The sequence below is a fragment of the Corvus kubaryi genome, unplaced genomic scaffold (assembly GCF_017639235.1).
Source record: "Corvus kubaryi isolate FWS band 111438036 unplaced genomic scaffold, C.kubaryi_AGA036_p1.0 133, whole genome shotgun sequence".
In the NCBI taxonomy this organism is placed as follows: Eukaryota; Metazoa; Chordata; class Aves; order Passeriformes; family Corvidae; genus Corvus; species Corvus kubaryi.
In genome coordinates this window covers 38,424,383-38,438,180 of record NW_024580667.1, presented here as the reverse complement: position 1 = coordinate 38,438,180, position 13,798 = coordinate 38,424,383, and the positions used below count along the sequence as shown (strand labels likewise).

Genomic DNA, 13,798 nt, shown 5'->3' with positions numbered 1-13,798 from the left:
AAACTTAGCTGTGTGCCAAAAATAATAGAAGGCTTCATTTTAGTTTGCTGTGATTTAGATAAATTTAAGATCCTCCTCTGGCATTGCACCAGTGTTTCAGGTAGTAGAGTGGTACTGTTTGTGATTAGGGAAAAGAGGCAAAGGGAGAACTAGTGGAAGGGGTATTCTTAAGTCATCTTGTGCTAACAGCACAGTCCTTTCAACTCAAGTTCAGACTGAAGTTCCAGCCTGGCCAGTACAACAGGACAGGAACAGCAGCCATACTTTGGCCACCTGCCATCCCATGGAGGTACATCTGCATGGCTGTTATCAAAGCATTCCCAGGCACAATACAGTAAGGTGATAAGCAGTATACCACTACAGCAAGCAGCAAAAGCAAAATATGCTCACTAAAAAGCACTGGACTCAAAATACAGTCACAAAAGTGAGCCCCATGGCAAGTGCTGACCCTGCTCATTACTAGCTAAACAGCACTAGCAAATATAAATTCAATTTAGTATATCCCAGAATAATTAGTTCATGAAACTTGTTAGCTAAAATACACATTTTAAGACTAAAATCAGGGACGCTTTGAAGTATAAAACCTGAAATTAAATTCAATCTCCTAATTAAGGCAAAAAGAATTATTTCCTTCACACTTCCTATGCTAAAGTTATTAACAAAAAATAAAAATCAAAAAATCAATTCTCCAAATCCCCAAACAAACAAAAACCCATTTCACCTTTTGGGCTAAACTAGAATCTTACTCATTGTGTAAGAGCTAGTTAAAACGTGTACATTCAATATCTTACCAAAAACCTCCCTTTTCCCTTAGCCTGCAGAGTTGGAGGATAGAGGTTTCTCTGAAGTGCTATTAGTGGAAGATGTGAGAAAGTACTGGTTCAAATTGAAGCAATGGGGTTCTAGAGATTTCCCAACATCATCTGTTGCTGTAGGCAAACTTCCATGTGGTTGCGAGGTAAAGAAGATATCTGTAAGTAGGAATACTTATCTGTATTTCTTTACTTGCAAAAATTTTTCCCTGAATACTAATACTTTCTTTTCCTATGTTTACTGTGAGTGCTGCACATCTTGTATTAGGTGTTGAGGATGGCATTTCATCATTCCTAGAATTTGCTTTACCGTCTTTAAGTTGCTGAATAAAATCCTATGTTCTCTGGCTCCCATGCTCAGGTTGTTTTCCTCAGTGGTATGTTTCAATATTTTAAAGAAGTGTTTTGTTTAAGAAAGAGTATTTTACTGACTGACAAGAAGTTCACTGCCTACTATCGGCTTCCGCACAAGACATTGCAATTTTTTTATTCTTTTTTTAAATCTAAACCAAATCTTTTTATTTGCAGTAGGACTCACTGTTTTCTCTACCCCCCCCCCTTCCCCTCCCTCCTTTTTCTTCATGGGAGACCTAAAATGTCTTTTGCTGTAGTTTGCTTTATTGAGAAGATTGTAACCTGTCATCAGTGTTCACTCTTTATACATCAAAGTATAAGAACAGTAGAACAAATTCTGTTAAAGGACACTTCATATAATGTTATGTTGGAGCTTGCTGACAGAGGGAAGTTGCCAAGCCCAGGAATACGATGATTCAGAAATACTAGTCCTCTCCCCCTCTTATGAACTGTCATTCAGTAGACTGGATAATGACATTGTTTTATTGCTTTGCTCAGTAGTGAAGTGGTTGATCTCTAGTGCAAATTTTAATAACTTATGTTTCAGTTTGTTAACTGTATTCAAATGAATGTGTGGAATAATCCATACTTAGAACTGGATTTGCAGTCTTGTGTAGAAATTGCTGATATGGATTAAAGTTTTCTTTTAAATTGAAAGCTTTATGTTTTACAGTGCTGAATGACCACTGGCAGCTTCAAAACGCACTAAGAAAAATTTCTGGCTATAAGGGGCAAGGTGTGACATTTAAAATTTGTGCATGGAGAGGATTCTTGATTTTGGATTAAGGAAGCTGTTCTAAAGATAACCTGATGCGTCCCAGCTGCTTCCTTGGCTGCTCTAACAGTTCCCATCGGACTTCAGCTTGTAGACAGGACAGGGTTTTGTAAATTGGTCCCGTGTCACTTTCGCATCGGGAAACTGAAACTTCTGAAGATGCCTTGAAGACTGCCGAATTCTTGGAAACTTTTCTCAGAAAAACAAAAGTTCAAGCCAAACTGAATGGCGTACCTTACTGACAGTGTGGAGCCTGTTGCTAGTAGTTCCCTAAAGCGCTAGAAATTTATTTTTTGCCTTTTTTTTGCGTGTTTACGGGTCGAAATTGCTCCTTTACCATGCCCTCGCTTCCTGTGCCTGTGGGTTTCTCTTACGCAGCCCGCACTCCCAGCACCCCGGGTGTACGTGGGGGGATCTCCTCCCCAAACAGCCCATGCCCAGCCTCAGCCCCAGCACAGGCGCTGGACAGCGCCCTCCCGCTGCCGCCCCGGGCGTGGGGGCCCCTCCTCGGGCGGGGGCCGGGCCGGGGGAGGGTCCCGGCGGGGGCGGCGGGCGGTGCCTCCCCCCGCGGCGGCGGCGCGGGGCGCCTCGGCCGCGCTCCCTGCGGCAGCTGGTGGCGGGCGCGGGCCATGGGGGGGAAGAGCCTCCGCCTCGGCTTCCTGACCCTCGCCGTCCTGCTCCTGGCCGCCGCCTCGGAGGGTGCGGAGCCGCCGCCGAGCTGCGAGGCGGTCCGGAAAGTTTTCCAGCTGCGGCGGCTCGGCCCGCTCGGCGGCGTCCCGGAGTTCCCGCGGGCAGGTAAGGCAGCGCTCGCGGGGCAGGAGGCACCGGGAGCGGCGGGGCCGGCAGGTTTGAATTTGGTGCCGCCGGCGGCGATGGGTGGGTGGTGCTGGCGGCGGGGCTGGGCCCCGCGGGCACCTCGGGTCCTCCGCTGGCTCCGTAGCGACATCGGGGCTGGGTGAAGGGGGGCTCCCTGGCCCCTCACTCAAGAGAGAAAACGCTCTTCTCGGGCCGTGGGCACTGGAGCACCCCGACACCTGCCTAAAACCCCCTTGTGCCCAGCCACTTCCACTCCGTATCGCGCAGAGCAGAGCGAGCCCGCTTCAGCTGGTGTCATCCTGCTTCCGGGCGGCCGTGGGCAGGCACTGGTCCATCGGTGCCAGCGCGAAACCTGGAGGCTGGGGAGAGCCACCGAACTGCGTCTGGGGCTGCTGGAGTTACTCTGCTCTGAAATGAGAATGACTTACACCGCTGCAAGTGGTCGGGCTGCGCATTTTCTGTACTGGATATCTGCCTGTCGCTGTAATGGAATAAAATTCCTGGGAAAGTAGAGTCTTTATGGCAATTTGAGTATATCTAGCATTTGTATCAATAATGAGTTTTTTTTTTTTTAAGCAGTTACTGAATGACGTTGCAAAGCACGCATATAATAAGGTATACGTTTTTAGATTTGAGGTTTTGTTTTCAGGTTTGTGAGAACCTCAGTTGAACTCAGGGAATCAAAATGCAAGTATTTTTGTGATCAGCGATATATGATGAGAAAATAACTTTTTTTTTTACACATCTGTAAAGCGTGTTCATTTTTGGATGACAAGTTAACTAGTAAATGTGAGTTAGTGCTTTTTTTGGCAGAAAATGCAACAAAAGCTGAATTAATGTCCCCCTCACTAAAATATCAATAGCTACCCTCATACTTTTTTTAAAGTTAATCTGTATAGTTTTTATTAACTCTGCAAGTTGAGATAAGGCGTACTAGTTTTATTTTAAAGGAATCCCTCCAATATTAAATATGACAGATGATTCTTAACACAGTCAATATTGTAGTGTATAGTTTATACAGAGTACTGTATTTAGGTTACTAGTAAATTTATCAACATGCATTGTTGTCTTCCTGTATTGTCTTAACCTAAAGATTTTATAGTTGTCTTTGATAAGAAAGAAAATTAACAATTCAGTTGGAAGCCTGATGAGACAGGTACTGTACAAATGAAGGTGTCTGGAAAGTGAAATCTGAGTTAAAGTGATTAGGTTTTTTTTGTGCTGATTGTGTGAATAGTATCAGTATGAATGATACGGTATCACTTTATCTATGTTCTTCTCATTCCGTAGCCTAGTGTAATTATTATGCTTTCTCTGTCGTTGTCATGTATTTTGATTACTATACCATTCATGTGTGTGCTAGGGATAGGGAGGAAATATGTTGACTCGAGAAAAGAACTATAGTACCTTATGTATGTTTCTTTTGCTCTGCTCCTCTGATTTCCTCCTTTCCCCTGTAATATCTTTTATACCACCACTCACTTTCTTCTTTTGATTTTGATTTTTCTGCATTTCCTGTTCGAAGGGAAAGCTGTGTTTGAATTGTAAGAATATAAAAGAATTCCTTTCTCTGCTGCTGCCCTTGCAAACAGTGGGCAGCAGGAGGTGTGGTACAGCTGCATGGTCCGCAGCCTTTCACTCTTTGAAGGAATTACATTTCTTTGGGCAGCCAGAGTTCTTGCTCTGAATAGCATTGATCTCAGATATCATGAAACAAATAATTGCAAACAGTAAAATCTATCCAGAATTGGCAATGACAAGAAAATGGGGATTAAATGAGCATTTTAGAAGGTTTAGGTGCGATTAAAGGTATTACTAGGCTGAAAGCATAATGTGAAAAGAAATGTCACTTTTTGCTACTGATCTTCTATATTAAGCCTTCTTTTGAGGCAAGATGTAAAAATATTTTAAAACCTTTTCTGATGGCACTTAGAAATATGTTTGTATACAAGACACACATGCACCTATACAATGCACATTTTTTGTAGGTGTCTAAGCTGCCTTTGTAAGGTTTAATTTGGGTGCTGAAATGTGGGCATCTGGCAGCATTTTAATTTTCTTACGGTTTCCGTAACATTCCCAGTGGGGCTGAGAGATACAATAACTCTGGGAAACTTACTCTTTCTGGTAGTGCAGTGTGTGGTGGGTGGGATACCTCTGGCATCTCAGGGGCTCCTTGTGGGCAGCCACAATGCACAGCCAATGCAGCTTGTGGAATCTTGGAGCTACTCCATTGTCAAATGTTGGTGGTGTCTTCAGAACAAGTTGCATAAATGCCTCCACTGCACTGCCTCCGTGTCTTTATTTTAATGATACCTTAGATATAACTTGTTTAAAAACACTTTCATTTAAATGTCTTAAGCTGAATCTTTGGGGTGGAGTAGGATCACCAGCTGAAAAACAGCAGGAATGCTGGTTGATGTACGGATTTGTATACAGTGGAAGTCAATAAAATTTTAGGGCTTATATTTACGTTGTTTTCATTCCATGTATTGAAAAAAAGGTTGTACCATTTACATTTCTTCTCTTCTTAGTAGGAATAAAAACTAAGAAGCCTTATATCAGTAAATCATGCAAATTCTAGTTCTGGAGATTGCCATGTGTCTGTATTTTGAATATATGTTAGCCAAAAAACTACACATTATTTTATATAGTTAGTTTTGCAGGTATTGTATAAAAGTTGTGTATCTTTAAGGGAGAAAAATAATACCTGTGTCATCCTCTGCAAAAATGACACACACATATATATATACACGAAGGTGACATTGAAGGATATGGGAGCTACAAATTTGAGTTTGTGTTGTCATTCACATAGCACAGGATATCATATCATGTTGAAAATGGTAACTAATAATCAAGATAAATTAATATATTTACCAATCCCAGGATACTTATCGCTACCCCTAGAAATCAAGACATTTGACTAATTGTTCTCAGTCTTTTGTAAAAGAGATTTGGGAACTATAGTACAGACTTGTGCTCAGTGCCATCACATTCTATATTGGAACATTTATCACTTTCATACTGATTTTAAATGTTAGTTGCAAAAATACTTTGGTTTTTTCCTGTCTGGTTTTGTGCTACAAGTACATTTTTGGTGGGACTGTACAGAATAACCTCAGTAATTAAAAATCTGAAAGACACTTTTTTGCTGTATGAAGAATGCTGTATGAAATATGCAAAGCATGAAATAAATATAAAAAGGACTCATAAGTTAGGTTTGGAGTTTTTTATTTTATTTCTGTGGATCAATATGATTTGGATTATTTGAAAAAAAAAATGTTGTCTGCAAAATACTCTTTAAAATACTTTTATTTCCTATGTTCAAGGTATTATATATCCATTATGGTACTGTAACCTAAGCAACTTCCTTGAAAACTTACACTCTTTCACCTCATATATGCTAGTAAATCTAGAGCTTTTAGCTGATTTCAGCAGCTCATTTTTTTTCAGACAGATTAAATGGGAGCGCTGAACTCTTCTTATTATCTTGGTTGCAAATAATACTTCTTTTCTGGTTTCCTTCTCTTGGAATACGTAGGACAGAGAAGTTGTGGATCCCCAATCCTTGGAAGTGTTCAAGGCCAGGCTGGATGGGGCTTGAACAACCTGGTCTAGTGAAAGGTGTCCCTGCCCATGGCAGAGGGCTGGAACTAGATGTTCTGTAAGGTCCCTTCCAACCCAAACCATTTTATGGTACAATTCTAGCACCAGCAGAATAGGATGGCTGGTAAACCATTCACTCTTGCCTTCTTGACAGAGTGCCTCTGGTATGTATGTCAGTGAACAAGCTTCCAGGCTTCTGTTTGCGCCAAAAAGCTGAATTCTGTGGCTTATTGAAAAATGTTACATTTGCTGTCGCTGTAGAATCAAACAATTCCCAGTGAAGTGGGGGAAAAGAGTGCTGAAGATACTTTTTTCTCAGCAGGTTGGTTGGTTGGTTTCTGTGTGTTTGCTTTTTTGGTTTTGAGGTTTTTTTGGGTTTTTTTTCAGGACTTAATCTAGGCTTCCTGTCAGCAAACATTGGGAGATCACATGTGCGATTATGAGAACAAGAAATGTAAAAGAGTGAAGACTGTAATTAGTATACATTTTAATGCAAAGGCTTTTTGATAGAGAACCATTATGAATATGAAATTGATTAAATGAGAAAAACTGTGCTAGAAGGATGAGATAATGTCAGAAGAAGTTGGTCTGTGGTGCTATTGTTAAGTCAAGTTAAAATATTCTTTCTAATTCCCCTTAAAGTAACAGTAGAAGTCAGTTTAAATGCAGGTTAGTTTACTGCAATTCCAAGATCATATTTGAATTTTAATTTGGGTTGCTAATATAATTTACATTTGGGTAATTTGTATTTTGGTTCTACCTCAAGTCAAATTAGTTTGGTTTTTTCTGTTTGGTGTGTGCAAACAGGGACACTTCTACTTACTCTGTTTGTTTAATGGACATTCAGAGCTCTGGAAAAGGATTTAGTCAGAGACAGAAAGTGAATTGCTCTGTCAAATCGGTTACTGATGTTCATTATATCACATCTGTTTTTGTAAGGACCTCTGCCAACAGCGTAATTTTGTATGTGTGTGAACATTTCACCTCTGAATCCACAAAATGATCACTGTTAAAAAAACTTGACAATGTTTTCAGATTAAAATCAACAAAAAAATTGGCTCAACTATGTAGCAGTTCCCCTATCTCTATCACCAATCTTTCAGTTTCTCTAGGAAGTCATCAGTGCTCAGTAGTCTTAGGACTGATCTGACTGGGTTGGCCTGAAAGGTGGTGCTGCTCAATAGAAGATAGAGGACTGGCTCCTGACTCTCATGGTGAGTGGAATAGACAGGTTCATGTCTACGTTGCTAAGGGCTAGTGTCCTGTAGAAGGAACGGTCTTTCCTCACTCAATGGGATTTGCTCTTGAATCCTCTTGAGAACCAACATGATGTTTTTGTAACACCAAGACACTGTAGGTTCCCCTGCCCTGAAATTCAAGCAAAATGGGAAGGCTTTTGGACAGGATGAAATGTTTTGCTCTGTGAGCTGTAGCACGGGTGTATGGAGGGATGGCTTCACCTTGCTGGGGTGCCTCCTAGTAGGCAGGAGGATGATGTTGGACTATGTAAGGAAGGAGCCAAATTGTACTACAGTTGTCTGGAGTGTCCTTTGAAGGCAGTGTATAGAATGCACCATCTCGTGAAGTGCAGATGAGAGAAATACTGGTGCCTTCTGAATGGAGCCACAGAAAGAAGTGAGGTGATAGTTCAACAGTGTCAACAGTCAGGGCCAGGTGCTCGAGGCTGATCCCCATTTCTTTTACTGAGCAAAACTGAAGTGCTTTGCAACAATCATAACGATAGCAAGTAATGCTTAACCAGAGTGGTGCTGGTAACAAAAGTAAGTTAATAAATATTAAAGGATAAGCATGAGAAGGACTCACGTCTGATACAGGTTCCAAATCCATTTTGAAATAAACCACGGATTTGACAATTGCTTCCAAGCCATATGGCATTTCTGTGCTGGCTTTTGAAAGACTGTTTGTCATGACAATCCTAACTTCTGGGATTTTTCAGACCTTGGATTTGATCTCTTGGAAGTCTAAGTAGACAGGCAGAAATTTACCACATATCTGGCATTTTCTCTTCCTGGCAGTTAACGTCCTCATCCTGTCAGCATTTGTTTATATCAAGGTACTGAAAATAAGGATTTGTACGGCTGAGACCATGATTAAAAGTTTGAAATCAGGTCCAGATAGGTAAGCTTATACCTCAGAATAATCATGTTTTTCTTCCCAAACTGTCTTGCATAGACTCATCTAGATTGTTCTCAGTTCTAAAACCTTTCCTGTACCGTAACTGTTTACATCAATATATTTTTATTACACTCCCACTTATTTCACTTCTAGCTGTCTTGTGATCTTGTCTCAAAGTATATCACAGTGTAGAGCCATCAGAATTTGGTACTGAAAAGAGCCAATATGCCTTTTTGGAGTAGAAAGTGTTTTGTGCCTGTATTTCAAAATTGGTTATTGACAAAATAATTCTTATGGAAGATGGAAAGTTTTTTAGATGTGAAAACTCAGAAAATAATTGTGTGGGTTTTTTAGTATTGGTTGTACTGAAATGGATGGACCTGTTTCACTTTTTGGTTTATGTATCTTCTTCTGAAACATCTGTAAGCTGTTTCTTGTTCTCTAGATCTCTAAAGAAACAACTACAAAACCACTCTGTGGCTTTTGAGCGACAATTTAATTTTTAGTCATTTGGGTTCTTTGCATGTTGTATTTGGTTACTTTTTCCTGGTCATTGAAAGCAGCTGTGTTTAATGAGCTGGATCAAAAGTAGGTCAATAAAAATACTGTATATGTATGTGATTAGCACATAAAGTTAAAAGTATAAAACAGAATTCCCTTAGGGTTGGGAAAGAGATCCACGTTCAAAAGATGCTGCTTAAAAAAGTGCTTTTCATAAAATCAAGGGAATAAAATAATACTGAAGAGTCATCTGAAACCATATACAAATATTCATTAATATTCATTATTTTAGGGTTTTGCTGAAAGTGTGTGTGTCTTCTTGAAGCTATACTAAAGTCCATAAAGCCTAGATAAAATTTCAGATTAGCTTCTGCTTTACAAAAGGCTAGGTTTAAAAGCTAAGCATTGCCTAACAATTGTTTAAAATACTAAGAGTTTGGATAATAGAGTTAATCTTTAGCTTATTTCATTTTAATATTGGACAAGTATTATGCATGTCTGTGCCTGTGTACACAGGAAACTGCATGTGAGCAGTTACCCCATATATTATTAGTTAGTAACTAAAATGTAGAAGTTGAAAGGTCATGTATATTGGAAAAATGGCACAGTGGGTTTGTGGAAGATCCACTTTACTGAAGCTCATAGGGAAAAAGGAGAACAGTGCCTTTGAAAAATGAAGTTATTCTTGTGAAAAAAACATGTCAAGTTAGTAGGAGAATAAGGAATAGCACTCACAAGTTCTAATTTTTGCTTGGTTTGACAATTCAGCTACACACTTTTCGTTATGAAATTGTGGTTTGTTATATAACGATGCCATTGTCTAAAATGTTGCTGTATGCAACACAATGTTATTTGTGTTTCAGGCAATGTGATAATAACACTTAGCCAAGTTTTCTTACATTTTCAGTTCCAAGCAGAGGGAGGACATTTATATGTAATTATTATCTACTAAGATTTAGAGGGTGAGGTAGGTCATCTTATATAGTTGGCAGTGGGGTGGGGTGTTTTCCCAGTTTTTAAATACTCGGTAAAACAAAGCAAAATCCTTCCCAAATCCACCCCAGCTATATTCTTCATTTGGAATAGTTGTAAGTCTCCTTATTTGGAGACTGGTATATGGTCTCATATGTAAGCTATATTGAAGTTTGAAGATGGAGCTGTTGTATTGCGGAGACTTTTGTACTGTACAAAATTGTATAATGTATTTATAATAAATCACTCATCATAAAACTGTAAGTCCATAGTGATGTAAGGGAAGCAGAATATATCTGCTCAATTGTTTTCTTTTTTTTCAGCCTTTCCAGAGTTACTTTCATTTTATGTAGTGAGTTTATTGAAGAGCTTGGTACTCATCCACTGTGTTATTGTCTGGAGTAGTGTGAACCCCTTACAGTTAGTGATGATGGGGTTGAAAGCCTCTGGGTGAGGATTAAGGGGATGTAAAACAAAGGAGATGTAGTGGGGGTCTTGCTACTGACCACCCAGCCAGGGTGTAAGCGCTGATGAGTTATACTATAGGCGATTAAAAGAAATTTCACAATGGGTAACCCTTGTCCTTACGGGACATTTCAACATTCCAGATACCTGAAAATATTTGGGAATATCGTGCTGCTGTGATAAGCAGGTCTTGGAAATTCTTGCAGGTTGTAGGAGATAACTTCTCATCACAAGTACTCAGCCAATGAGGAAAGATGACCTCTTAGACTTGCTATTTTTGAATAGAGGGATCTTGATCTACATTATTTCATGGGCACTCTGCCAAAGCTGCTGTTCATTACCTTCTGTGTGACTAGATCCTTCTCTGTTAGTTTCAATCCAGAGGAGTGCCAGGCTTGGTTGATCTGTCTAGTTCCTGTGATAAGAACTTTTCCCCAGTCCTTGCCAAAACTCTTGCTTGAGTCCTTCTGTGAGGTTTAAAATATCTTGTAAGAACCAGGGTCTTGCTTTAAAGAAGACTCAGTCCACTTCCTTTTCCTGACTTTCCATGGTATCATGGAAATGTCATCCTCACTGGGATCTTCTTTGGTCCTGGGTCACCTTTTGTCATAAACCAGCTCGTCCATTCCATACCTTCAGTGATTTTCTTAACATGAAGAGCAACGTTCTTTCTTTTCTCCTCATCTTTACTGACAAGTTAATATCTATCCATTGATGCACAGTGGCCACTCAAGTCGTTTCATCATGTCTCAGTTATTCCAGCTGTAGCTGGTTTTTCTGGGCATGTGCAGAGTTCCAGCTTTGCCTATTTGTTTTCCAGTGTTAAGGTTGTTATAGGAATTGTTGAATACAGCAGGTGCTGCTCTCAGAAATTCTTCCTGGGAGCTGAAGCATATCTGGATGCACTCTGAGAGTTCAGTAGTGAAATTCACTAGTGAAAACACACCCTCCCTTTCCAAATTAAAAGCAGTCATCCACCACTGTGGTGCTGACAGGTAAAAATTCAGGAGCCCCCTTTTCAACTGCAGAGAAGCAAGTTGTGAAATGAGTGCATGAATCTTCATTGAGACACTGCATAGTTCTGTTTCCTTCGTATTATGTTTTCAGCTCGTGAAAAAAAGCAGAAGAAAGTCTTACTGTAGACAATGCTTAATTAATCTAGATTAATTTCTCTTTCTCTTTGTCATTTCCTTCTAGTTCAGGCTACTGCTGTGTTTCTTATTCTGACAGATTTGTTGGGCTCTTATAATCATACTTAAAATTTTCTGAGGTTAGGAAGAAAGTAAGGCTATTTAGGCATATTAGGCTTCAAAAATATGAAATCAAGAAATAGGAAAATTGCTAAGAATTGTGCTAGAAAATAAATATTTATAAATGTGTAAATATATAATTATGTTTAATATTTATAAAAGAGAGGTGCCTAGGATGAGTGGATCAGTGTTCTCAGGATGCCTTGGGAAATTGGAAGCGAGAGGAGTATGTTGAGAATATTTGCTTCCAGTGTCTGGTAGAATAAAAGGATTTGGAAGCCAAAGTGATCCTGAGGAATCTCAGCAGTAATTGTAAACTGAAAGAGCACTTTGAAGGAAGAGTAGAGAGCTCTTTTAGAAGTAATGTAGGATCAGTTGTTATTTCCTGGATATCTAGAAATTAAATAATCTATTTTGTGATTTTGTCTCTGTAAAATGTATGCAGCTTTGAGGGAAAGTCACATTCAGGGTTGTTCTGAGTCACTGTTTATGTCAGTTTCTTCAGTAGGTGCTAATCATGTTTCTTTAGAAAGATTTGTGTTGGGCAGGGTCAGGTATGAATTTGACATATAGTAAAATTTCTAATAGCCCTTGAGTTTCAGCAACATAGGAGTTAACAATTTAATCCAAATGTTAGTTTGATTAGATGAGTTGTTGAAATTATGAACTTGTGCCTAACTGTTCAGTTTGTTTCTTGAGGTCATCTGATTGCACAAAATACTCTCTTAACAGGGTATTCCCACTGCAGAGTCCCAAATTGGATGTACCTAAATTAATGATACATTAGTTATGAAACATAAGTTTGAGCAGCTGTATTAATAATGATGTAACAAATGCCTCAAAATTCATGTGTGTGGGTTAAAAAAATACCTCATCTTAGATTTCCAGTATCACAAGTGACCTCCTTTCCCCAATACTCTTTCTTCCTAAGTCATGCTGGTTTCTTTATGAAGATAAAAGACTTTACTGGAACAGCAAATTTTGAATTTTAATTAAAAAAAAAAGTGCTGCAAAGAATTGTGAAATTGCTTGGTTTGTCAATGTGAGACCAATAAACAAACTCTAATACCAATTGAAAAACTCTTATTGGGATTGGGTTATATGACTAATTCTTTTTTTTTGAGTTCTCTGCTGATTTGTTTGAAAGTTAGGAAAAAGAAATGATATGCTCAAATAACTTTAAAAAAGTTGAAGAGGGAATCTATTTTTAAATAAGCAGGCATAAATTAAACATTTTCTTTTTTTTTTTTAGAAGACATCCTAAAGAACTTGTGCAAGGGATTAGAGAATATAGTAAGTCTGAAACTGGTGTGGCACTGAAATGTGTCCAAAACAACTTAATAACTCTTTTACTATCCTCTCTCTTCAGTGTCTGTTACATGACTAGATAGCTGTCTTTTTTCAATGGTAGTTAGTTGCTTTGTGTTACATGCAGAAGATAACATTGCGTAACCAAATAGGAAAAAAGGCTGTTGTAATGCAATTCTGTGAACATGTTCTGTGAGTTCTATATTTCTATAACATTTCTATCAGTTCTATAAACATTTTTCCTCTTGATGTTTGTCAGGTGTATCACTGTTGGCAAGCTGCAGGCTATACCTTGGCTTGTCTTGTACTGTGATATTTTTTGTGTGATAAACTCTTTGGGAATAATGAAAAAATGCAGAGAGAAAACTGTGTTTCATACCTGTGGCTAGACCTTCCTGGTATTCTGAGTAAATGTTGCTGCAGGCTTATTTATCATTCCTTTAATTTTTTTATAGGTTGGTGGTATATTAGTCCAGTTTGCTGCTTGTTGTTTTAACAGTTTGCTATTTTACAATTCCCATTTACTGTATTTAATTTTTAAATTAATTAGTATTCTGGTATTCTGAGTAAATGTTGCTGCAGGCTCATTTATCATTCCTTTAATTTTTTTATAGGTGGATGGGGTGGTATATTAATCCAGTTTGCTGCTTGTTGTTTTAATAGTTTGCCATTTTAAAATTCCCATTTACTGTATCTAATTTTTAAATTAATTAGTATTCAATAGATCAGCAAATTTATCTAATTACGAGTGAGAAGATTTAAAAGGATTAATGGAAATCTGCTGTGTTTTATTTCCGTAAACA

General features: G+C 38.8%; 1 protein-coding gene across 8 annotated transcripts in view; it reads left to right on the top strand.

Annotated features, from left to right (window-relative positions):
• The first annotated feature begins 2,526 nt into the window (after positions 1–2,526).
• Positions 2,527–13,798, top strand: part of GPC5 (glypican 5) — a 617,251-nt gene continuing 605,979 nt past the window's right edge. For all 8 annotated transcript variants that reach the window (XR_006018585.1, XM_042043896.1, XM_042043887.1 and 5 more), the window contains exon 1: positions 2,527–2,736. Coding sequence is in view for 7 of the 8 variants with exons in the window: in XM_042043896.1 (XP_041899830.1) it covers positions 2,571–2,736 (166 nt within the window). In the remaining variant the exon portion in view is untranslated. The remainder of the gene's footprint in view (positions 2,737–13,798) is intronic.